The sequence below is a fragment of the Rattus norvegicus genome, chromosome 13 (assembly GCF_021556685.1).
Source record: "Rattus norvegicus strain SHRSP/BbbUtx chromosome 13, alternate assembly SHRSP_T2T, whole genome shotgun sequence".
Classification (NCBI taxonomy): Eukaryota; Metazoa; Chordata; class Mammalia; order Rodentia; family Muridae; genus Rattus; species Rattus norvegicus.
The window spans coordinates 50,493,204-50,519,163 of record NC_141546.1 but is presented as its reverse complement, the minus strand read 5'-3'; the positions used below and the strand labels follow the sequence as shown (position 1 = coordinate 50,519,163).

Sequence of the window (25,960 nt, the reverse complement as noted above, 5' to 3'; positions counted from 1 at the left end):
TTCTCTCACAGCCCTCCCGGTCCTGAGTGGGGAGCACCACGCTCCTGTTGCTCCTGTTTCGGGTTCGGGTGCACTCACCTTTGTATCTCTGCCATGTCTCTCTCCTGCTGATGCAGTTTCATCCTCAGGGACGATATCTCTTGCCGACAGAGTCTGTACCGTTCAGGGTCAATGTTCCGGCTGCTTTTCTGCGCAGCTTTTAACTTTTCGATTTCTGCTTTCAACTCTAGAGATTTGTAAAACAATGCGTGATGAATGGCTAAGTCTGGAAAAAGATTTCCATTTGCCATTCCCCCTTAACCACACTCTTTTCTAACCTTTTCCCGATTCCCTCACACACTTCCTCTCTCACTGCCTACTTACCTTCCTCCATCACTGTCGGCTTTGAAACTAGGATATAGGGGCTGGGGATTTAGCTCAGTGGTAGAGTGCTTGCCTAGGAAGCGCAAGGCCCTGGGTTCGGTCCCCAGCTCCGAAAAAAAAAGAACAACAACAACAACAAAAAAAAAAGAAAGAAACTAGGATATATTAGCAAATAGGCATGGAAAAATAGTTTTTCTTAAAATTATATATATTAAAATTGGAATTAATTAAACTTAAACTGTGGAATTTTTTTTTTTTTTGGAGCTGGGGACCGAACCCAGGGCCTTACATTAGCCTTGGGCATCCACAACAGAGCATGCAAACACATGTGCACACATGCATATATTTGAACACATAGTCAGTTTGCACACACATATACATACAAAATGAATAATAGAATTTGAGACGATAGTCACCTCTGATTAACTTTGCATTCATGTCCTCGTTGACTTTGGCAACATTGACTATCAGGCGGGCTTGAGTGGCATATCTGAGTGTGCTCAGCGTTTCTTCTATGTTGCTAGCAGCGGGACTGATGGTAGCAATCATTGCTGTCTTTGAATTTCCACCTAGGCTTTCTTTTAATAGCCTTTAAGGAAAGGAGAAAACCAGTTACAATTAGATGTTTGGTCTACAACCACCTGATAACATTAATTGTCTAGAAAACACAAACCAACAGATAGAAGACTAACATCCAAAATATATAAAGAACTAAAAAAAAAAAAAAATACCCTGAACATCAAGAAAACAAATAACCCAACTAAAAAAATGAGTTCTGGAAAGATAAAACACAAATGGCTGAGAAACACTTGAAGAAATGTTCCACATCCTCGGTCATCAGGGAAATGCAATGAAAACTACTTGGAGATGTCATATTACTGCAGTCAGAATGGCCAGGACATTTTGGGTGCAGACTTGTGCAACACTGTGAAAATCAGTGTGGCGGTTCCTCGGGAAGCCGGAAGTAGATTTCCCTCAAGATCCAGCTACAGCACTCTTGGATGTACACTCAAGAAACCCAGCATCATGCTACAGACATGTTTGCTCATCCTCTCCACTGCTGCTCCAGTCACAAAAGCCAGATCCTGGAAACAGCCCGGACGCCCACCAACAGAAGATCCATAATGACACTGTGTGCATCTGCACAACGGGCTATCAGTCAGCTGACGAGAAAAGTGAAGCTATCACTCCATAGTGATAGGTAACCCTCTCTGTGAGACGTCTGCATGCACACCGCAACATGCAGACATACAAACATGCATACTGCAACATGCGCAAACACAAAATATTAAAAAAAATTGCCCTGAAAACAAGGAGTCATTTTTTTCCGGAATGTTTTCACACCATCATAAAGCAGAAAAATTTTAAGTAAAACCATTGGAAGCTGGGGCTATCTATCTACATTTGTGCTTACTAGAAGTCGAACATTAAATGTATATGGGTAACGATGTACCAGAAGTATAGTATATACTCACTATAAAACACGGAAGAGCTGTGTGCTAGCTGTTAAGTGCTAGGTAAACAGAATTCTTCAATCCAACTTTACACACGGAGCAAACCTTTGGTGATACAAGCGTGAGCAGAGCACTTTACATTCATTCTCTTAGGACTTGATGTTCTTTAAAGACTTTATGCTGCTTTGAAAGGAGGTTTTGATGTGATCTCCATTTTACAGATGAGTTAACAAGTCAGAATTTATAAGATGCAAAGTAGATTGTTTCTAGAATTTATAGTTCTCTATTCCAAAATGATATGAAATCAGCCCATCACCCTTTTCTTCAGCGTGTGTGGGTGTGCGTGTTTAGCAGTGCTGGGGTCCAGGACTTTGTGCATACTAGGCAAGCACTCATCCCAGCCCACCATATCTTACACAATTATTCTTCTTCAGGGACTGAACAGATGGCTTAGTGGGTTAAGTACTTGCTGTGCAAGTATGATGACCTGAGCTCAGGTCCCCAGAACCCACATAAGAGTTGGGCATGGTGGCACACACTGTGGTGGTTTGAATAAGAATGGCCACCACAGGCTTGTATGTTTGAATGCTTGCTCCCTGATTGGTGAAAGGGACTGTTTGGGAAAGATTAGATGCGACCTTGTTGGAGGAGGTGTGTCACTGGGGGTAGGCTCTGAAGTTTCAAAAGCCCATGCCATTCCAGTTAACTCTCCCTCTCTCCTTCCTTCCCCCTCTCTGTCCTTCTCCTTCTGCCTCATGGTTGTGGATCAGATGCAAGCTCTCAGCTCCATGCCTGCCTGCTGCTTTTCTCTGCACTGTGGTCATGATCTCTCTCTCTCTCTCTCTCTCTCTCTCTCTCTCTCTCTCTCTGTCTGTCTGTCTGTCTGTCTGTCTGTCTGTCTCTGTCTCTCTTCCTCTCTCTGAGACCCTAATATAAATGCTTTTTTATAAGTTGCCTTGTGGGTTCGGTCCCCAGCTCCGAAAAAAAGAACCAAAAAAAAAAAAAAAAAAAGTCATAACTAAGGTCAAAAAAAAAAAGTCATTGCCTTGGTCATAACTAAGACACAAACCTAGACCCCCAGTACTGGGGGACTAGGTGGACTCCAAACAGTAGCCAGCCATCAAACCTGAACATTGAGTTCCAGATTCAGTGAGAGATCTTGGTTCAAAAATTCAGGTGGAAAAAGGATAGAAAAAGGTTCCTGAGTTCGACCTCTGACTTCTACATGCACACACACATACACATACAGGCAAACACATCTTACATGTATGTGCACAAACATGCATACACCACCAACATACACCAAAACCCAAACCAAAGGCAATTACTTATGCTTTGAAAGATACTTGCCATGTAAGAGTGGACTCGCGATATGGAATGAAGACCCTCTTTCCGTTTGCTTGCTCAGAGAGTGCAGATATGACCTTCCCCAAAGTTAGCAAGGACTTGTTAATGCTCACACCTTCCTGTGCGTGAGATTCAAAAATTATTATTTTCCTTAACTTCTCAGTAATGCATTTATTTCACAAAACAAACCTTTCTCCTCATACAATTAATGAGTAAATAATTTCTTCCATAAACTATTGACATTTTTATGACAACATTAATTTTCTTTGAGACCTAATCCCAGTGCAGTATGTAAACCATGGCAATCTATAAACTAAAGACAAAGATACTTTTTTGTTGTTAAGTATATTCAATTGGCACTTTCTTAAAAATAATGTTCTTAAAGTGAGTTTCATCATCATGAGAAGAGTGAGGGGAACACTGGGGTGCACCTGTGGTCCCCGCAACTATGGGGCCTGAGGCAGGAAGGTGACCTGAGCTAAGGAGTTCATGGGCAGCTCAGTGACACAGCGAGACCCCAACACAGGACAGAGAGAGGCAGAGAGGAGTGCCCGGCGCCCTCCTTACCTTCAGTCGCTCCCCACTGGAGTGGGCTGTAGAGCAGCGCTCACTGCCAGCCAGATCTATCAGGTTTATGCGGCTCGTGATCCTGTGGTCATGCTCTTCCCCCTCCACAAACTCTGTCTACAGCGACACAAGGAAGAGAGTTTATGGGATTTATTTTTTAAATGACTTGTCATCAATGTAAGCCTTTAAAAGGCGAAGCTATTACGTTACATTTTTTTAAAGGTGTATTTATTTATTATGTATACAGTGGTCTGTCTGCACGTGTGCCTGCAGGCAAGAAGAGGGCATCAGATCCCACTTAGATGGTTGTGAGCTGCCATGTGGTTGCTGGGAATTGAACACCGAACCTGTGGAGGAGCATCCAGTGCTCTTAACCTCTGAGCCATCTCCCCCGCCCCCAAGTTATTTATTTTTCTAAGACCACCTCCTGCTGTGTAGATAGATACATATGTATCCGTGAGGTGTGATAAAAACAACACATTGGCCAGCATTTAGATTGCAGCAAATACAAAGGAACAGAAGTCCTAACGACTTAGTTATCATAAGCAAACAACTGTGAGTTATCTCAGCAGTATAGTACCAAAACGTTTTAAATCAATATAAATGTCTAACAGCAGAAAAAATCCAGTTATAATCGTAGACTAAAACTTTAAAGAATTTCTACGGCACATGATTGTTAAAAGCTTTGTGAAGTTTGATTGTGATCATAACCAACTGGAAGATTCTATCTCTATGTCTACAAGTAAAGAAGACAAACACAAAACAAATGGACTTTTACCTATGCACTCTTACCTATGAAAGTCACCACCACCAACAAAAGACTTTGCTCTGATTGTGCACTTCCAACAAAGGACTCAGGGTCTTAACCAGAACTGACCTGAAGCTGCCAGGGGAGGGAAGCAACAGACAGTCCCACCCAGTCATGACGCCTATGAACTACAACCATCACCAGCAAGCAAGACATTGCTAAGGGTGCAATAACGGCGCTCAGATTTCGGTGACCAACAGCTGTCTAATACACCGTGCTCAACAGAAGGGAACCGTGCCTATAAACCTAGCCAGTCACTCAGGGCTAATGAGGACATGGATCTTAAAGGAGAACCTGCTACCCCACTTTACTAAGTAGCATAATTCCGAGCTGTAATTTAAATACGGATCCTTATATGTACGGTAAGTGTGGCTCTCACTCTTCATCAAGGAAGCTTCTCTTTGATGAGACCCTCACAGAAAACAGAGGCAACTGCTCACAGGGTGCCAGTCCCAACAGGTACGTGTATGACACTCCTGCACTTAAGGCCGAGGGAACATCTTGGAAGAGAGGCTGTAAGAGTCAGAGGACCAGGGGAACTGCTTTGAGATTTTGTTTCTTAAAAGAGTCAGGAAAGTTTCACCCATGAGATCTCCATAGTACAGTTGCCTAAACAAGACCTGAGCAGGGACAATACCAAGAGACTAATCGAGAAAGGGAAAATCCTATGGGACTCCACCCAGAAACTACAGGCACCTGAGGAATGCTGAGAGGGGCAGGATTAGTCTCCTTTGGAGAAAAGACCATAAGTGGCTATCCAATACCATGTGGTCAGCCCTGAGATCATAGACACGCAAACAAATGGAGTGTGGAGAGAGAGAGAGAGAGAGAGTGTGTGTGTGTGTGTGTGTGTGATAACAATGAAAGGAAAAGAGGTCATACATTTGAGAAGGAAGGAGAGAGCATGGGAGAGACTTGAGGAAGGGAAGGGGTAAATAATGTAATTATATTTTAATTAAAAAGTGAAATTGAGTTACAATAAAAAAAATACCTTGGTCTGCGTCATCACCAGGGTGAAAACGGAATGAGAGCGGGAGCTTTTATCGTTCATGCCAGTGGCCGCCGTGGCTCTTTGTTTATTTCCCAGTTCCAGCCAGCTCTAGTAAGAAAGAAGTAGGCCAGTGGGCCTACAGTGACTTACTCAAAAAGATTAAGTAACAAAAGAGAAAGTGCAGTTGATTTTCACATACATTTGTTAATTTGTTACACACATGCTTAGTTAATTTATAAAAAGAAATTATCTTTTGACAGTTTGAGTGGCCACTGCCTCTTTTGGTTTTTGCTCTATTTGTTTCTTTCACACACAAAAAAATAATGCCCTTCAGAATTTCTAGCCAGGCAGAGGTGGCGAAACCTTGAATACCAGCACTCAGGAGGCAGAGGCAGGCAGATCTCTGTGAGTTCAAGGCCAGCCTGGTCAACAGAGCAAGTTCCAGGTCAGCTAGAACTACACAGAAAAATCCTGTTTCAAAAAAAAAAAATCATACACAATCTTTTTCCATTCTTCTAAAGTGACAGGATGTTCTGAATTTTAGTTGAACTAGTTTGGTTAAAACTTAACATGCACAGTCAGTTCACAAGATTTTTCCTTTACTCACGCCAACAATTCAGGGGAAATAAATGTTTATCATTGTGCTTTATCTAGTTAAAACGAGATAAAATAGAACCAATCTGGGGGTTGGGGATTTAGCTCAGCAGTAGAGCGCTTGTCTAGCAAGCGCAAGGCCCTGGATTCGGTCCCCAGATCCGAAAAAAAGAAAAAAGAAAAAAAAAAAAAAAAAAAAAAGAACCAATCTTACCTGAATATCAGAGTAAGAACTGACAACATTCCTGTTTTTTAAGAAAAAGACAAAAAAATTTTACTAATGATTTTAATCTTGTTCAGTAAATTAATAATCTTTTATTATTCTCTGACAATCATAATAAACTAATTCACAAACATTATCATGCTAGTTCCCCCTAGGTCATTTCTTAAAACTTTTACCAGAAATTATAACTTTTCCCCTACTAAAAAATTTGGAATCTTAACATTATAATATTCTACTATGTAACACACATATACCAACTCATACGGACGTGTACAATATGCATGTTATTGAACAGAGCTGAATTTATATTAAGCCATGCTCCTTTTCCCCAACGAACAGAGCTAGAACACAGAGTCAGTGACTCCTGGCAGGTGTGAAACTCTTCGCTTAGCCTCTTAAAGTAAGAGGAGTAAAAGTGAGTTGTAAAGACTCTAAGCTAAAGGGGGCTGGGGGATGAGAGTAAGAAGGAAATGGACATTACAGTCAGATTAGCCAATAGCTGGTGTCAGACTTCGCAGGCATTTTAAAAGAAGCTAACAATACAAGAACAAAGAACTAAGAGCTGGTTTGGACCGAGAGCAGGGAAGTGCACGGACACAGGTTTCAACACTGGGACGCTCACATAGTGTGATAAGGACCACAGGTGAGCATGCCCTCTCTGACCACTGCTCTCCCTCTTGCTGGCTGAGTGGACACTTACATTGACAGACCTTCAACATATGGTCCAGAAACAGGATGCTCCCTCACTCGCAGCTGTGGGGAGACATTACATCTTTAAGAATGTGACAAATATTTAGTAGAAAATACAATTCTGAATCTGTTCTTTTATATTCGAGTTTGAGATAGAAATTTATCCAGAAAGAAATAAAATGTGTGAGACACTAAGAACATCCTCACCAGAAAGACTTTAGCTGCATAATACACAAACAGACATATCTGTATACGTGTCTTACTTTTTACTCTTAAATTAAATCCTATAGTAGCTATTATACATGCTTTTAAGTCTCTCTAAAATAAATTCATTGTAAACTTCAGATATTAAAATTTTCACCTTTATGGAGCTGTAGTAGTGACACGCTTTTAATGCCAACACTCAAGAGGCGGAGGCAGAGGCAGAGGCAGGCAGATAGAGTTAAGTTCCAGGACAGTCAGGGCTACACAGAGAAACTCTGTGTTGAAAAACATTAAAAAAAAAAAAAAAAAAGCAAGCTTTTTTTCTTTTAAAGCTTTATCCAAAAATTGTAAATTGTATAGAAATCAAGAATTCATTAAAGAAAATGTGATTTTAAGTTTCTCAGTGTCACCAACGGCAAACTTAATTAAGACAAAGAGATTCTAATTTTCATTTCTTGGGTTGAGATGTCCTTCATAAAATTAAAAATTCAATTCTAGCTGCAGTTTTCCTTGTTTTTTTTTTTTTTTTAACTGAAAATCTTGTTCATAGATGATCTACAAAGCATCAAATAAGTACACACTGGGGCAATAATAGCCTTGGAAGTGGGAAGACCTGGGTTCAAACCCTAGGGCCCACAGCCTTGTAACCCTGCGCTGGGGAAGTGGAGGCAGGAGGTTCACTGGGGCCTACTGACTAAGCCAGTCTAGCCTAACTGTGAGCTCAAGGCCAGTGAGACAGCCTGCCTCACGGGGTAGACAATATTCTGATGACATCTGAGGCGTCCTCCACACGCAGGCAGACACACATGCATGTGTGCCCCTGAGTCCATTGAAGTGCATATTCCATAAGAGCACTGTTTTTAAAAGATCTATTTTTTTGGCCTATTAGAAATTCTATATTTGACTCATGTAGTCTTAATAAATCATGGGGCAAATATTTTATTTTTAACTTTTAAACAATATCTAATTAAAATTTATTTATTTACTGTTTGTTTTGGTTGTTTTGGTTTTTTTGTTTTTGAGGCAGGGTTTCTTTGTATAGTCCTGGCTGCCCTGGAGCTCTGTAGAACAAGTTAGCCTTGAGCACAGAGATTCACCTGCCTCTGCCTCCCAAGTGCTGGGATTAAAGGTGTGGGCCACCATGCCCTGCCACTTGATGAAAATTAAAAAATAAGCTAAATCACAACTACTTTAATTTTCATGCGAGATGTCCAGCTACTTCTAAACAATGCAGTTAAATTGGAGACTCAAAGGGTTGGTTACCACATGAAAGTATTTTTGTAAAAACTGAAGACACGAGGGGCTGGGGATTTAGCTCAGTGGTAGAGCGCTTACCTAGGAAGCGCAAGGCCCTGGGTTCGGTCCCCAGCTCCGAAAAAAAGAACCAAAAAAAAAAAAAAAAAAAAAACTGAAGACACGTGCTTAAGGGAAGTCACGAATGTATGCAGTAACACACATAGGAATAAAAACAAATGATAAATAAGGGCAGATGGGACAGCAGGTAAAAGTGCCTGCCCCCATGGGGTTGGGGATTTAGCTCAGTGGTAGAGTGCTTGCCTAGCAAGCGCAAGGCCCTGTGTTCGGTCCCCAGCTCCGGAAAAAAAAAAAAAAAGTAAAAAAAAAAAAGTGCGTGCCCCCGAGCTTGATGACCTTAGTTGATTCTGATGACAAGAATCCAGATAGTCACAACCACGACACACACACACACACACTGGAAGGAGAGAATAGCCTCCATGAGCCTATCCTCCTGTCTCTATGCACCCACAGCCACAACCATGACACATGCACATCTAGACACACACGCGCGCACACACACTTTTAAAAATGATTTAAGGACAGGAGAGGTGGCTCACTCAGCAGGCCTGATGACCTGAGTTCAATCCCTGGGACCCACGTGATTCCAGCTGAGTTGTGCAGACTTCCCACACATGTGCCACCCTTCCCCATAAACAAATAAATAAACGTAGGAAAAATTATTTAAAATCTTACTGGTTGTTTTCTCTGCCCATTTTCTCCTTTACAAACCAGAAGATCATGAATTTTTTCATTATAAACTTCAAAGAAGCTCATTTCAAGATGGTAGCTGACCTGGAAGGAACAGAAACAAAGTATCCATTTAAGATTCCTTGTACTTTGTAAATCATATGCCTAGTATGGATACAGACCCAGAATCCACGAAGGACTCTTACCGCCAACATAAAAAAATATAATTAAAAGTCATGCAAAGAGCTTGGACAGACATTTTTCCGAGAAACACACATAACTAACTGGTGGATAAGCACAGATCAATGTCACCTGTCAGCAGGGAGATGCCAATCAAAAACACACGGTGAGAAAGCATTTCATACCCGCGAGGCCAGCTATGAACAACAATAAACTGGGCTGGCGTGATGGCTCAGCAGTTAAGAGCACTTGCTGTTCTTGCAGAGAACCTGGATTCTGTTCCCAGGACCAACATGACCTTCTGGCCATCCACAACTCCAGTTACAGTGAACCCAATGCCCTCTTTTGGCCTCTGAGGGCACCAGTACATGTAGGCAAACACCCATACACACAAAATATGAGCAATTATTGGGAGAAATATAAAATGACAATGCCACCGTGGAAAAGAAGTCCCTCAAAGGTTAGGCATGAATTTAGCTCGGGGCTCATATTTCTATCTTACACATCAAACCAATACGAAGAGTACTCGAATGGAAAGTTGTGTAGGAGTGTTCATTACTATAGAGATAAACAGCCTGTATTATTATCCAGCCGCCGGAAGAATAAAGTTCTGACTGATACTTGCTGAAACAGGAATATACCTCTGACGAACAACGCCAAGTGAAAGAAGCCAGACACGTAAGTTACACATTATGTGATAACACTTGTGTGAAAATTTCAAAGCAAACAAAATCAGATACATAAGCAGATTAGTAACTGCCGGAGTCTGGAAGAAGTAATAACGGGACGTGACAATGTATTATATTCAAAGTCTTCTCTGGGGGCAATGGGAATTTTTTGGAACTACATAGAGATCACATAAAGAATTTACCACCTGGGGCTGGAGAGATGGCTCAGTGGTTAAGAGCCCTGACTGCTCTTCCAGAGGTCCTGAGTTCAAATCCCAGCAACCACATGGTGGCTCACAATCATCTGTAATGGAATCTGGTGCCCTCTTCTGGTGTGTCTGAAGACAGCTACAGTGCACTCACATATAACAAATAAATCTTTAAAAAAAAAATTTACCACGTCAAGTCGAGCAGTGATGGCACATGCCTTTAATCCCAGAAGGCAGAGGCAGGTGGGTCTCTGTAAATTCAAGGCCAGCCTGATTTACAAAGCAAGTTCCAGGACTGCCAGGGCTGCACAGTGAAACCCTGGCTCAGAAAACAAATGAAGAATTTGCCACTTGGGTCTGTGAGAAGGGCCAGCAGGGAAGGGCATCACTGCCACCCCTGATGACCTGAGTTTGATCTCCGGGACCCACATGATGGAACGAAGAACAGATTCCCACAAGCTGTCTTCTGCCCCCAGGAGCACATTGTGACACATCTGCCCCACAATAAATATAACTTAAAAAATTGTACCACTAAACCGTACACTTTAAAATGATTAATGTTCTTTAAATTTTATCTCCATAAAACAAGTTTTTCTTCTAGATAAAGTTCAATTCAAGCCTGTAAGTATTTGAAGTACTTATCGACCAGGTGTATGGCTTTAGCATATCGCTAAGGATGTGAAGAAATGAAGAACAAGGCCTCGTCCATGCTGGGAAGTCAAGACCCTCTCCAGTAGAAAATGGATTGTCAAAGAAATGCACCTATACATCTGATAGACAATTCGTGTATAGAATATATACAGAGCTTAAAAAAAAAAAAAACTAAACCAAGAAAGTGAACAACCTGACCTAAGAAAAAGTCTACGGGACTGAACAGACAGTTCTCAAGAGAAAGGACACAGATGCTCTTTCTTTTAAGTGTTATATACAATTAGACATCAAGGAAATGCAAAAAACTAATCTGAGATTTCATCTTACAAAGACAGGTAAGGCTGTGGAAAAACAGGACCTTAGTGTTGGTAGGAGTGTGGACTGGTGGAGCTACTATGGAAATCAGTGTGGAGGTTTCTCAAAAAACTCTAAAAATGCAGGCAGGAGTGGAGGCTCATGCCTTTAATCATGGAGCTAAGGGGGCAGAGGCAGGTGGACCTCTTTGAGGCATCCCGCTCTCCAGAGAAAGTTCCAGATAGCAAAAGCTGAAGAGGTATATGGTATAGAGAATCTCTTATGTAGTGTATGGAAACACCGCCTGTCAATAAAAAGCTGATAGCCTATAGCTGAGGCAGGAAATAGGAAGTCCCGGTAGAGAGAGAGTTCCTGGGATAGTCAGAGGCAGGAACAGATTTGCCTCAAACTCACAGGGCAGAACTTAGACTATTTTAAACAGGATAATTTAGTTACAAGCTAGCCTGGCTTGAATTGGCTCATTTCACTAGTGGAGAAATGGATCAGTGGCATGGCTAGAAAGGTATGACTTTTAAAGCGGAGTCAGGGTTCCCACTATGGCTTCCCTATCCTGTTTCTAGCTGTTTAGTCTGTGCACTTACTTGACCACGGAAGTACATAAATGGGTAAATAGCCACTTTCTTGTAAGCACAGCATGAAAGGAGAGAAACAAAGGAGCCAGGCGTGGTGGTGCACACATGGAGTCCCAGCACTCAGGAGGCAGGGACACAAGAACAGAGAATTCAAGGGCAGCCTGCGCCACAGACCAGAACACAGCAGCATGAATAAGGTGGGCTGTACCACTGCCCCCCAGCGAGAAATGCCTCTGCATCGGGAACCGCCTTCCCTCTCCCTCTCCCTCCACACCAAAGAAGCATGATCTGGAGACCAGAACGCCATCTTTTCGACCTTGCCACCGGTCTGGGCGGTCATGACTGTGAGTTTGAACATACCTCTGAGGCTTGTTTTTTGGCGATTTGAGCAAAAAGGTCTTCGCAAAATCTTGGAATTATCCCTGGCTCTTCATTAAGCCCCATCATCCTAGAAAGATATTGTGGACAGAAGTAAGCAACATTGATTACTTTAGAAATCTTAAAAGTTTCACGTGGGAAAAAACGTCCAGGAAGGGACTAGAGAACACAGAAACCGAGATCCATCGCTGAAATCTATGACTCTAGGTCAGGAACCAAACCTGCCACATCCAGGCCTTACTTCTTCAAGCCAGAGTCTCGCATATCCCCACAGTGGGCTTCAACTTCCTTTTTCCGGGAATGGGAGCAGGGCTAGGGATTGAACCTGGAGTCTCACTGTAGGCAAGTCTTGAACTTGTTTCTCCTGCCTCTGCCTTCCATGTTCTGAGATTACAGGTGTGAACCACCAGAGTTTTTATGTTTCTGAGTTAGCCCTATGACCTCCCATGTGATACTAAACCCCATTAAACCTCAATTCAGTCCTTAAAATGGGAATGGCAGAAGTACACAGAGGGAAGGGTTGCTATGAGAGAATATAAGCAAAGACTTCCTTTTGAGCACCTTTCTTCAAACCCTCCTGCTTAAAGAACATACTAAAATATCTTTACTAAGACCCCACTTCAGTAAAATAAAACCAGGTACCTGTATAGGACCATAATTTATAGTCAAGTATTTAGCCAGTAATTTCACAGTTGCTCATACTAGTTAATACAAGGAAGATTGAGGTGTCTTGATCTGCTAAATATGAGAGAGACCAAGATATCCTATTATCAATTCTCTTAGTGTAAGCACACATGCACACATACATACACGCACACATACAAATCATCTTTGGACTTCAGTTTACAAAAGAAATACAAGTTAGGGCTGAGAATTGGCTCAGTGGTTAAGAGCCCTTGTTGCTCTTCCAGAGGACCTGGGTTCAATTCCCAGCACTTACATGGAGACTCACAACCATATGTAACTCCAGTTCCAGGGACTCTGACACCTTCTTCTGGCCTCCTCAGGCACCCAGTATGCATGTGGTACACAGACGAACATGCAGGCAAAACACTCACACATAAAAAATAAAATTAGCTGATGGTGGGTGGCTCACACTTTAAATCCCAGCACTCAGGGAGGCAGAGGTAGGCAGGTTCTCTATGAATTCAAGGCCGGCCTGGTCTACAAATCGAGTTCAGGACAGCCAGGGCTATATAGAGAAACCCTGTCTCAGATAGATAGATAGATAGATAGATAGATAGATAGATAGATAGATAGATAGATAGATAGATAGATAGATAGATACATACATACATACATACATACATAGATAGATACATACATAGATACATAGATAGAAAGAAATATAAGTTATAGCAAAACAGAGACAATTATATTTACAGGAGGTAAATTACCTCCTGTGTAAACTAAAGCCTAGAGAGTCAAATGTGTGCCTATATCTAGATCTAGTTTAGAATAACGGATGAGACCAGAGTCCGAATCTGCATGATGCCAAAACTATAATCTTGGGAAGGCAAGATAGGTCATCAGGTAAAGGCAGGCAAGTCTGATGACCTAAGGTCAATTCCCAGAGCCTAAAGGCAGAAGGAAAGACCCAACCTCACAAAGATGTCCTCTGCCCTCCACAGACAGGCACATGTACCCATGCACAAATCACGGCACACATACAATATTCTTTAATTTTAATAAAGCAACTGTATTCTTTCTACAGCCATGCTGTTTCTGACGACAGAAAACGTAAACGTGTTTAGTTAGATGTATGGTGGACAGTACTTACGTATAGGACTTCCCAGAGCCAGTCTGGCCATAAGCAAAGAGGCAGGTATTATAGCCTTCGAAAGCTCTGTCCAGGAGTGGCGCTGCCAGTGTCTCATACACAGTTGTCTGGTTGGCGTAGCCAGGGTGACATTCATCAAAAGACCAAAACGCAACATCGTAAATAAAAGAGTAAATTTGTTTCATATCGGGATGTTCCACGGTTATTTCTTCCCCATTCCTGAAGACAACCTGGGATGCTTTCTCAGTCTTCTCTCTTTGAAAAGAAGCATGGAGAGAAGAGTCAAGGACCTCTCCTTCCTCTGAATGCCATCTCCACAGAACACAAGGAAGGCCTCTATAAGCTTAAGGGCATCGTTCCTTTGGGACAAATTCCTCAGCTCTTTGTAGAAAATGAAGAAACCAAGGTCAGAGGGTCTCCAAAATGTATTTTCTGTTGCTTCAAGTGCAGCTACTCAAAGGGAAAACAATATTTCAAATCCCTGTACAGAAAACCAATTTTTAAACTTTTCTGTGCAAAATGTTTAAAGCTCCCATCCTATTATCTCTTTTCAATTCAAATCATGAAATATCTTTTTATTACCAAAAAAAAAAAAAAAAAAAAACCATGGGAATAAAAAATCTATAGAACGCTGGCATAAAATATAAGCACAGTCTTAATGACCCCGCGGTGACACTGAAGTGTCCTCTGGGTACTGGTTGTTATTGTTAGTACAGGGGTCCCTCCTTGCAGGAGAGCCCCTCAGTTAAGACCTCCAGTCTTCATCTGCATCCTTCCTCCCACTTAGAAAATCTTCACTTAGTACAAAAAGACACTATTGCTGGCTCAGCCTCTTGCCTGAGAATCGGCTTTAAAATCTAACTTGTCCTCTAAACCATCTGTGTCAATCTGGTGAGTGCTGCCCCGTGCCCCACCTCACCCTCATCCTCCTGAGCTTCCCTGAGGAGTCTGGAGCCAGGCCCTTCCTTGGTCCTTTACAGCCCAGGGTCTTTCAGCTGCAGTCACCCAAGTCACCCATCTGTGGGCATTGCTCCTCCCGTCCTGGCTCTCTCAACTGTGTCTCTCCCTTTCATGGTGGTAAAGCTCTTGTTAGTTTGACTTTCTTAGGACAACTCACTAGTAACCCTCTCCCTTATCGCCACCCCAATTTTGTGCTAAAAGAGACCTTTATAGAACTTACTAACTTACCTCTAACTACTGAGTCTTTCAGTTCAAACTCTAAAGTTCCTTCACTGAAACAGTGCTCACCATATCTACTCCTAAGTTACTCAGATATTAACAACTACTGATCCTGAAAATACTTAAAAGTAATTCTATTGCACACTCACATTTTATAATTATTATTAATTTTAGAGATTTATTTATTTATTTTATGTATATGAGTACACTGTAGCTGTCTTAGACAAAGCAGAAGGGGTATTGGATCTCATTACAGATGGCTGTGAGCCACCATGTGATTGCTGGGAATTGAACTCAGGACCTCTGGAAGAGCAGTCAGTGCTCTTAACCACTGAGCCATCTCTCCAGCCCTATTTTTTTTTTTTTTTCAAGATAGGGTTCTCTGCGTAGTCCTGGCTGTCCTGGAACTCACTCTATAGACCAGGCTGGTCTTGGATTTAGGGATCTGCCTGAGAGCTGGGATCAAGGGCATAGCCTGTACACTCAGTTGACTTTTTAAAGTCTTAATAATCTTTAAAGTAATAATCTGGGACTATCCCGACGGCAATCACCTTTCAAGAAATAGTCGATGCCTTCAAAAGCAAGTGTCCTCTGCCTCTGCGTTTATGAACGCTATGTACCAAAGGCAGTCGATGCCGTCGATGATTGCTATTCTGGAACATTCTCTGGGGGATCTATGAGCTTGTGTGGCTCTTTTTAAAAGGAAAGAGACATTCCCAACTACCACGAATCAAAAGAAGGTTGCATTAGAGAATAAAATGACTCACTCAGCAGCAAGCTCCCCCTGCCCCTGGCCACATTAGGTCCAGGCCTCACTCTGTAGTTTTGATTAGCCCGGAGCTTGCTATGTAAACCAGGCTGGCTTCAAATTCAAAGATGCATCTGCCTTCTCCTTCCAAATGCTGGGATTAAAGGTGTACATAATCATGCCTAGCTAGGTTTTATATATATACATACACATATATGCATACATATGTATATATATGTAAAATATAGATTTAAATTTTGTATTTTACTATAAAACATAACCAGTATAACTACAGTTAAGCCTTTGGTAGGCTGGAGATGTGACTCAAATGGTACAGCACCTACCTAGTACACACGTGGTTCAATTCCCTATACCAAGAGAAAATGCCAACAACTTTAAAGACACTGGCTTTCTAAAAGCAGAGAGTCTTAAAGACACATCATGACATGGAACTGTCTCGGCCCGAGAGAGCACACACCGAACATACCTTTTGCTGAAAGGCCTCACACGCACAGCCACTGTCACCTGACTGTTTTCTACTTTTAAGGAGTCTGGTTCTGTAAAGGTATTCTGAACTGTACTTTTTTCTTCAGGAGGGAGCGTGCTTTCTTGTGAGCTTTTATTTGCAAGGAGAGAACTTTTTGGCCTTGGTTTAACTCGAGGGCTCGCAATCCTGTTCTTCAGTGTTGATAAAGCCGGGCTTTTAGGGGGTGGCAGGCCATGCCTTGGTGCCCATCTGTGTTCTAAAACACATTTTGCCGGGGTCTGTGTTTCTGAGCTTGAGTTTCTGAATGTACTGACATGTTTTGCAATGTCCTTGCCATTGTTTTTCTGTGTGGATAAAGCTGGGCTTTTAGGTGGCGGCAGGTCATGCCGTGGTGCCGATCTATGTTCTGAAACACATTTCGCCGGGGTCCGTGTTTCTGAGCTTCCGAATGTACTGGTGTGTTTTGCAATGCCCTTCCCAGCATTTCCATGGTGTGAGTTCCCCCCTCCTGACACTTGGATATCTGCCTTGTTCTCAACCGGTTGTACCACTAAGTGTCCCGATCTCATAGCTTCAGTCTGACGCTGGGAACCAATAGGTGCTCTACTGTTTGGGTTCTTAACTGTCACCTTCTCATTAGAGGTGCTGAGGGCAGGACATGGGTCTTTGCGTTTTGTCAACCCGGTGTCATTTGAGTCTTTCTCAGAAACTACGGAAGACAGGGCACAGGAGTCATTATTTACAAGTTTTGCCTCTGTCCTCCCTTTCTGTGAAGCAGACTTACTTCCTGGATTACCTCCCACAGGATTCGATGTCTCCCACTTTTCCCCATAATCTGCTCTAGCGAGCGGACGACGTTGTAACCTAAGACTTGTGTCTGCTGTTCTTCCAGTAGGATGCCCCGACTCACTACCAAGTAAAGAGGATTCTTTGTTCCAAGTAGTCCTTCTCTGAAGGGTCAGTCTCCCGGGATCAGGAGTAGCGGGCGTCTCTCTTGCTTTTTTACAGGCAGAGATAACATAAGTGCTGTTTATGTCTATGGTTTTGGTTCCAGCATTCGCTAATGGATCGTGATTTTCACACTCTGACATATCTGACTTCAAGCGCAGTTCCAGTCGGCTGCTGTGGACGAGGCCACTCGATGCCGAAATCTTCTGTGAAGAAGACACTTCCAGGCTCCCGATGTTGTGCCTGCTATGAGAAGTGTGTACCGACATCTTGGCAGCAGGTTATTTTAAAAAGGATGTGAAGAATCTAATCACTTTCAGACCTTGCTGGGGCGCTGGGCATTTTGTACTTTTCAATTAAAAAAAAATTTTTTTTGACGAACTACGAAAAAAGAGAAAAATGGTTACTTCAACTTTAAAAAGAGAAGTCCTCCTACTACAGAAGTAAATACTCAGAGGATGCATTAGACTAAATCACGGCCTCCACTTCCCACTGCACCTCCACACAGCTTCCTACAATCTCTACCCTCAGAGGACTTGGACTTGTTATTCAACAAATATCTACTGAGGGGTCCATTATGGGCCAGCACCCACAGATTCTGAAGACTTCAAAGACAAGACCTCCCATCCTTAGTGTAGAAGGAGCTTACAGGTGACCTTTCTCTCAAGACAAATGATTTGAGAAACGTTAACACGTGTATGTCAGCTTACTTTAAGCCACTTGGAATCACAGCATCTAGTCAATCGCAGCAAAGAAGGCTTCTGAATACTTGTCAATGTATGCCAACTACAGGAATGCCTACAGAGGAGACTAACACGATGCCACAAGGGAGGCTACTCTCAGGTAAGTACCACAGACATTACACTCTATAAACTGCATGTATAGCCAGCTGTGATGGTCCGTGCCTGTAATGCCAGCCTTAGGGAGGCTGAGGTGGGAGAAGGGAACTTTCAAGCCCAGCCTGACCCTGTCATCCATGCCCACTCCTCCCTCAAGTTAGACAAGTAGACTGTCTTTTATTCATTATACAACAAACTAGACAGACGTGTGTTTACACACCTATTGGTGAGTATAGGCGAACAATATCTATGGGGCATTATTTAAAACAGAACAGTGCAAAAGCCACTCTTCATCATGCTCCTTAAATGGCATAAACAACTCTTTAAAATTGAATTCCCGAGGTCTACCTCACAATATGACACTGATTCCAACTATTTCAGCATTGTTAACAATCAAGGAACAAATTACCAGAAGCTCATTTTTTTTAAGGTTTGACATAAGAAGCATCAAAGGAAGGAAGGAAGGAAGGAAGGAAGGAAGGAAGAAAGGAAGGAAGGAGTGAGTCCGAGTATATGCATCTACTGCTAAACTTTCAATGATAATACAGAACCCGCCCATTATAAGATGAAATTAAGTACTATAGCTCTTTGTCTTAGAAACTAAAAACCATTTGCTCTTTGCACGAATCAACATTATTTTTGTTTGCAGTTTTGGCCACCAGATCTCCATGAGGATTGGAAGGAAGACAAGAGAAGTCGGTCACGACCACAGGCCTAGGCTCCAGACGACTATGGCAGTCACGCCAGGCTGTGACAGTGTACCGGGACCCCTCGGAGTCCGTCGCTCCATCCCCCGCAGCGCAGCTCTAGGCTTCCGGATGGGACGGAGCAGAGGCCCCGCGCCCCCTCCCGAGACCTTCGGACTTTAGGGGACCGAGCCGCACCACCCGCCCGCGCACCCGGGTATGCTGGGCGAACACCGCAGCGCTCTCAGCCTACCGGCTCTCTGGACGAGCAACCACAGAACCTCAGCTCGAACCTCAGCTCGGAGAGGTTTACCTCTCCTCAAACCCTCAGTACTCAGGGCTCACTGAGCAGGCTCCCGCGGCTGCAGCAATTTGAATGCGCGCCTTGCTTCCCGATTGGTCGCTGAGTATAGCGTCAAGTGCCGCGCCTTCACTCCCTCCCACCCCCGGAAGCGCAGCTTCTACCGCGAGACACGCCCCGCCCCATCTCCTAGGTGACGGCCCGCCCCTCCTCTGAGCGGAATTGAAGCTTAGAGCTCGGAGTTGGGAGGTACCACCAAAAGGGGCGGGCACTCACTCACCTGAAGGGTTTAAAGGAGAAAGGACAGTGACTCACCTATCCCACGCTTTACTCGAAGATTTATTGTGAATGGCCATGTGCCCCTCGTTAATTATAATAGCACTCTGTATTCCTGACTCAAGTCGTTGCAAGATGTCGTGAACTAAGTAATTAGATGAATTAGTGTTTTTGTTTTTGTTTTTGTTTTCTTTTTTCCGGAGCTGGGGATCGAACCCAGGGCCTTGCGCCTGCTAGGCAAGCGCTCTACCGCTAAGCTAAATCCCCAACCCTAGTGTTTTTTTTTTAACTCTGATTTTTTTTTTTTTTTTTTTGGTTCTTTTTTTCGGAGCTGGGGACCGAACCCAGGGCCTTGTGCTTCCTAGGCAAGCGCTCTACCACTGAGCTAAATCCCCAACCCCCTTAACTCTGATTTTTTTAAATGAAGTATTAATGTTATGCCAGTCTGTTAATAAACTTGTGAATGGGCAGACCAGTAAGTAGCAAGTGGTATGGCTGGAAGTCCAAAGTTGTTGCGGTAAAGGTTACAATAACATTTCGAAGCTTTAAAAATGGTAATTACTAAAACAACCAGCTCAACAGAATGATTTTAGCCAAATATTTTTCCAAATTAACAGTATGGAGATAATAGAAATATATTCAATAAGCGAGAAAAGGAAACCAGAAGTAGCTTTGACTATACAAAAAATTGCACAATAAAGTAGTCAGTTTTTAAGATATTTTTATTCCTTGACAATTTCTTTCTGTTTTATGTATGTATATGTGTGTTTTGCTTGCATTTATGTCTGTACACTGTGTGCGTTTTCCTAGTGTCCATAGAAGAGTGTTTTGGGGACCCATGGAACTGGAGTTTCAGACGATTGTAAGACACCTTGTGGGCACTAAGAACTGAACCCAAGTCCTCTGGAAGAACAAGCAATAAGTGCTCTTAAGCCACTGGGTCATCTATCCAGCCCTCATTCTTAAACTCCTAAAAATCTTAAAATCTACTTATAGGGAAATTCACCCCCCCTCAAAAATATGGTTTATCAGATCTACTGAGAAAATACTCATTCAGTTAGCAGCAAGTGGTGTGACAAGAGAAAAGATTAGTAAACTCGAATAACATGAGAATTTTTTTTAAAAAATCAAATATAACTCAAAACATAGAAGTCTAAGATAACTAAGGAAATATGACAGATAAATAAAAATCTCAATTTATGATAATAATTTTGTGATAGATAACCTGGGTAAAGATGCTTCATTCACACAATATACATAAAACAGAATGCAAACAACTCAGATATTAAAAAATAGCTGTGTGTGAAGAAATTCTTTTTAAATTTTGGGGCTGATAATTTTATATGAAAATTCAAGGTGTAAACTGGCAGGTTTCTCGAGGTCAGAGGTCGTGTCTGGTCAGTCAGTGTCTCTCTAGTGCTCCGTATATGGCCTGAAATAAATTAAGTGCCCAGTAAATATTTATCAACAAACCCTTCCAATCCATAAAACAATAAATATGCAGACCTAGTAATTATATGAAAGCAACTTATTCTGAAGAAGTTCACAGGAATATTTCCTATCTTCAATGGGTCAAAACTTGGCAAAGTCTAACATCCCATTCACAGTAGGACGCTATGAAACCTTGAAAGATGAGGAAAAACATAACAAATTGAATCATAGGGATTGTGCTCACTTAAGCTACATAGTAATTGATTTGGGTGTGGTGGTCCTATAATCACAGGATTTAGATGGAGGCAGGAGAGTTGCTACAAGTTTGCAGTCAGGATAGTGAATTTCAGGGCAAGAGTAGGATCTTGTCTCAAAAAGGAAAAAAAAATCCTCAAAAGTTACACAGTAATTAAACATGAAATAGGAACAAGCTGGTAAGCCGTGATGGGTAAATGTTCCACACGTGTGTGAGCTTGACCTGCAGAAGGGTCTTGGGGCTCTGGTGACTAACAGGAAATCCTCAGAACACTAGCGACACTTCCACTTTCCTCTCTTTACGTTTGAAACCCCTGATCTAATTCTACAGGATTACATGCTTCAGGGCCTGCCTGCACACACCTCTAGCTTAGACGAGACAGACTTGGACACTTCGGCCTTTTCACTGAGGCAGCCCTTTTCCCTAAAGATCCTGTCCCGAGCCAGCTAGCAGGGCACCCACTTAGCCTCTGAGTGACTCAGGCTCTTCATCTGGAAATTGCAGATGAGGACTGGACCCATCCTAAAGAGTCATAATGAGGATTAAGTCAGTTTATGTATGCTTAGCATAGAGCCCTGTATAGGATTAATGCTCACCAAATGTTAGCTCTTAAATCGTAGGGCCCAGTGTAACTCTCTAAATTGCTAAAACCCATATTCAAGGCCAGTAGTGCATTTGGGGGCTTTCTAATGATGATGACATATTTATGAGATATGAGGGTTATGATCTTAAGCCCTGGAAATAAGCAATGAGAAATCGTTCAGTCCTTCTGTAATGGACTCGTTATGGTCTGTTAAAAGAGAAGAAGAAAATACTGCCAGGTGCATGTTTCTTCGAAGGTGAAAAAAATGAAATATTTGACCAGTACAAGGTGGGTAGGATAAACCAGTTGAAACTTCCTGACTCACCTCAAGCCGGGGTTCTCCCACCTGATTTGGGGACATGACACAGTTCTCCAATATCCAAAGACCCCGGCAGGTTAGAGGGATATTTTCGCTGTGACCTACAGAGTAGCTGTTTACAAGGCTCTTGTGTTTTCAAGTTTGATTAGAGTTCTGCAGTCCGACTAGACTGGGAGAGGAGTAAGGAATACGGGAACCTGGAGAGCCACAGGAAGAGGGGGAAGGTTGGGAAGCTGTGAGCAGGTGGTTAGGACGCTCCTCCCACATATTTCTAGAAGGATCGGTCTGGTAGCCAAGAAAAACACAAACTAGAAGTATTCGGGCTGTCCACCATAGCTAGTGGCGGTCTTCCTCTTGGGTGTGAATTGCCACATGGCCTCATCATATTCACTTTTCCACTGTCCCCACGACTTCACGCCATGTTTGGCGCCCAGCTGCCCAGCCGCCCACGCTTGTCAGTTCAGCAGGAAACCTGGGAATTGATGGCGTTCCTCCCCGGCGTTTGTGCTGGATAAGATGTGAGGACTTGCCTCCTTCAGGATGTCTCCCTGCAGATGCCTTTCCTGCCAGTGCTGCTGCGGCCCACGGAACCACCAACCCTGCAAATAAAGCCTGGAATAATCTTGTGAAGATGGAACGTTTATAAACTAGTTCACGCTCATCGGTACTCACCAGGGAAGTGTTTGTGCTTTTAGGTGCTTTGTCAAGAGTGGCTGTCAACAGTCAGTGTCTAAGACCTAAGTGGACTGGTGTGCAGGCAGCAGGCACCTTCAAGCAGTGGTGGCATATGTAAAGTCAACGCTTTTTATGCTCACATAATGTATATATGTATTACACATAATATATACATATTATTCACTATGTGTATATGTCCATATATTGTGTAATATGTATGGATATAATATATGCATGAGAAATATATAACATATTTATAAAATATTAATATATATGCTATATGATATAATAAATAATATATAATGTACAATATATGTGATACATAATGTATATAATATTGTATATTGTATCATATATTATACAACTATATATACATATATGTATCAAATATACAATATACTGTATATAATTAATATATTTGCATAGCTTACATAATATCATATATAATGCTAATAAGTATAATATATAATTATACATAATTATGTACATTATAGGTAAAATACATCACATATATTTGTATGTAATATGTATATTTAATAATTCATATATTATATGTTATATTTTATTTATATGTGATAGTCCTTTGAATTCATACTTCTCCTGCCCTCAACCTCTTGAGTTTTGGTATTCTAGGTGTGCATCACCATACTTAAATTAGTAGATATAATGTCAATAAGAGTCAGTGATAAATCAAATTGCAAGACATGCATGATATATTTTTTAAAAATATGATGCTTTCATGAATCTGAAGATAGTTACATGTTTTGATTGTATACAGTAAATTCTTAGATATTTTTGAGAATTAAATTAAATGGATAACATACATGAACTTTATTGCACGGAGCATAAGAGCCTATCAACAACTAAACCAACCAGTCCATCTCCAGATGCTACAATAACTCCACTAATACATTTTTCTTAGCTTTCTACCCCAGCTGCAAAGTAGCCTTTCTTGAAGTCCTTAGCTAGTCCTCCCCTCAGAGACACAAGTGCCCGTGCCCTGTCCATGGGGCCATCCTGTACCAAGGTCCTGTCTCCATCTCCCCAGGGACCTCCCACATCAGTTCTTCCAGCCTTCCCTCTGTCTTTGACATCTCTCCTATGAAAACTGTAAGCCGGTTTCCAGCTGCACCAGCTGTGTCTTTATTACCTCATGACCAAGCTTTCTTTAGGGAGAGGTACCCAGGCCTAGAGATAACGGGACACTTTGGACGAATGTGGGAGAGGCTTGGCATGTGAAGGGGGTTCAATCTAGACAAGAGAACACAAGCCAAGGTCCTAAACGGAACACTGAGAAGCGAAGCCTGCCGTTGCAACCAAGAGGCAGGCGGAGGGTACTGGGCCTCAAGCGATTGGGATCCAAGTGGGCAAAAACACAGAGTTAATAGAGAGAAACTGAGGTGAAATGGGTACAAATCTGAGACATTTTCCAGGAACACCAAGATGCTGTCCTCAGCTGTCATCATGGATGCTAACCTTGAGGTATGTATTTGGGTCAAGGACATGATAAGGACAAGCACAGGACACTGCTCTCTTCAAGTTTCTGGAAAGCCTTCTGTGGTGGTTTGAAAGAAAATGGCTCCCATGGGCCCATAGTGAGTGGCACCATTAGGAGGTGTGGCCTTATTCAAGTAGGTGTGGTGTCGCTAGAGGAAATGTGTCACTGGGGGCGGGCTTTGAAGTCTCAGATGCTTGTGCTGGGCCCAACGTGTTTCACCTGCTCTTCCTGCTGCCTGCCAGTGCAGTTATAAAACCCTCAGCTACCTTTCCAGCAACATTTCTGCCTGCATAACACTGCCTCCCACCATGACAATAATGGACTAAGCTTCTGAACTGTAAGCCAGCCCTAGTGAAATGTTTTCCTTCAGATGAGTTGCCTTGGTTATGGTGTCTCAGCATGGTTCATAACAATAAAACCCTAACTACGGCACCTTCTCTATTTTCCATCATGCCAGGGCTAACTAACTTCTGTTCCACCATGATCCTGTCATTGAGGGGAAAGAGGGGCAAAGTTCTCTGAGAACTTCAGCATTGTCGGGGTTCTGCTCTACAAAACCAAAGATCCACACCATTAATGTCTCCAGAGCTGTACCACTAGCTCCGGTCAACTCTGCCCACTGTGATGACCTCTGCGGCATGTAGTGATTTGCTCTGCTGTTTCTGAAGTGTCTCCTCAGGTCCTGGCCTCCTACGCCTCTACCAAGGGCTCGTGTCATTGTCCTCAGCAAATGAGATGGAGGACTCAGGGACCAAAGCTTTGAAGTTGGATTTTTTTTTCTTTTTTCTTTTTTTTTGGAGCTGAGGACCGAACCCAGGGCCTTGCACTTGCTAGGCAAGCACTCTACCACTGAGCTAAATCCCCAACCCCTGAAGTTGGATTTTTTTATTTTCTAGAATTGAGTTTAAACTGCTTGAGAAGGTGTGCATTTGGATATGAGGATGCAGTGACTGGTTAAAGGCCACACCCTAGGGATGAAAGGATGGTAGAAGGGACCGGGATCTCTTGTGACAGGAAGATCTGTGTTGAATCCTCAACAACCTATTTCCTGAGCTTTTAAAAACATAAAAGCACATGTCTGTTTTGTTTTGTTTTTTTTTTTCCAAGACAGGGTTTCTCATTGTAACCAACCCTGGCTGTCCTGAACTTGATTTGTACACTAGGCTGGCCTTGAACTCACAGAGGTGCTCCTGCCTCTGCCTCCCAAGTGCTGGGATTAAAGACGTGCACCACCACGGCCAGCTACCTATCTGATTTCCAAAAGTCTCTAAAGTAAGTTTTCTTTACATGCACACACACACACACACACACACACACGGGCGCACATATATATGCATCCCAGTCTAACTAATACAAATTCCATGATTTACAGGATAAATTAAACTCAGCAGACCCATGACCTCACCCCACCCCCACCCTCATTTCCTCCAGTGCAATTGCTCTTGACACTCAGCTTGCATTTTATTTCAGCCATTTGGAACTGGCACAGTGTTTTGAGTACAGCATCTGAATGTGCTCCTTGGTTGTCAGGTAGCAGTTATTACTCACCCTACCTCTGTCCTCCCTGCAAAGACTTCCGCTAAGGCCAGACAGGTTTTAGAAACTGGGTTGACAAACAGATGAACTCTTTGAACTTAGGCAAAACCTATCCACACAGGCATGGTCGAGCACTCCTGTAATCGCAGCACTCCGGAAAGAGGTGCGGGAGATTTCTGTAAAGTTCAAGGCCAGCCTGATCTAGGCCCACCCTGTCTCAA

General features: G+C 42.6%; 1 protein-coding gene across 3 annotated transcripts in view; it reads right to left on the bottom strand.

Annotated features, from left to right (window-relative positions):
• The window catches only part of Kif14 (kinesin family member 14), a 63,530-nt gene extending 44,320 nt beyond the window's left edge, over positions 1-19,210 (bottom strand). The window contains exons 1-12 of one of the 3 annotated variants that reach the window (XM_087581220.1): positions 19,078-19,210; positions 16,392-17,720; positions 13,978-14,232; positions 12,180-12,267; positions 9,231-9,329; positions 7,048-7,100; positions 6,339-6,369; positions 5,531-5,638; positions 3,732-3,848; positions 3,168-3,283; positions 780-952; positions 79-226 (exon numbers count right to left, since the gene is read on the bottom strand). In XM_087581220.1, coding sequence (XP_087437346.1) covers positions 79-226; positions 780-952; positions 3,168-3,283; positions 3,732-3,848; positions 5,531-5,638; positions 6,339-6,369; positions 7,048-7,100; positions 9,231-9,329; positions 12,180-12,267; positions 13,978-14,232; positions 16,392-17,608 — 2,405 coding nt within the window. In that variant the 5' untranslated portion in view covers positions 17,609-17,720; positions 19,078-19,210. Of the gene's footprint in view, positions 1-78; positions 227-779; positions 953-3,167; positions 3,284-3,731; positions 3,849-5,530; positions 5,639-6,338; positions 6,370-7,047; positions 7,101-9,230; positions 9,330-12,179; positions 12,268-13,977; positions 14,233-16,391; positions 17,721-19,077 lie in introns of those variants that run through there. The other 2 variants (XM_087581219.1, NM_001427233.1) reach the window with 2 other exon arrangements.
• Positions 19,211-25,960: the final 6,750 nt, after the last annotated feature.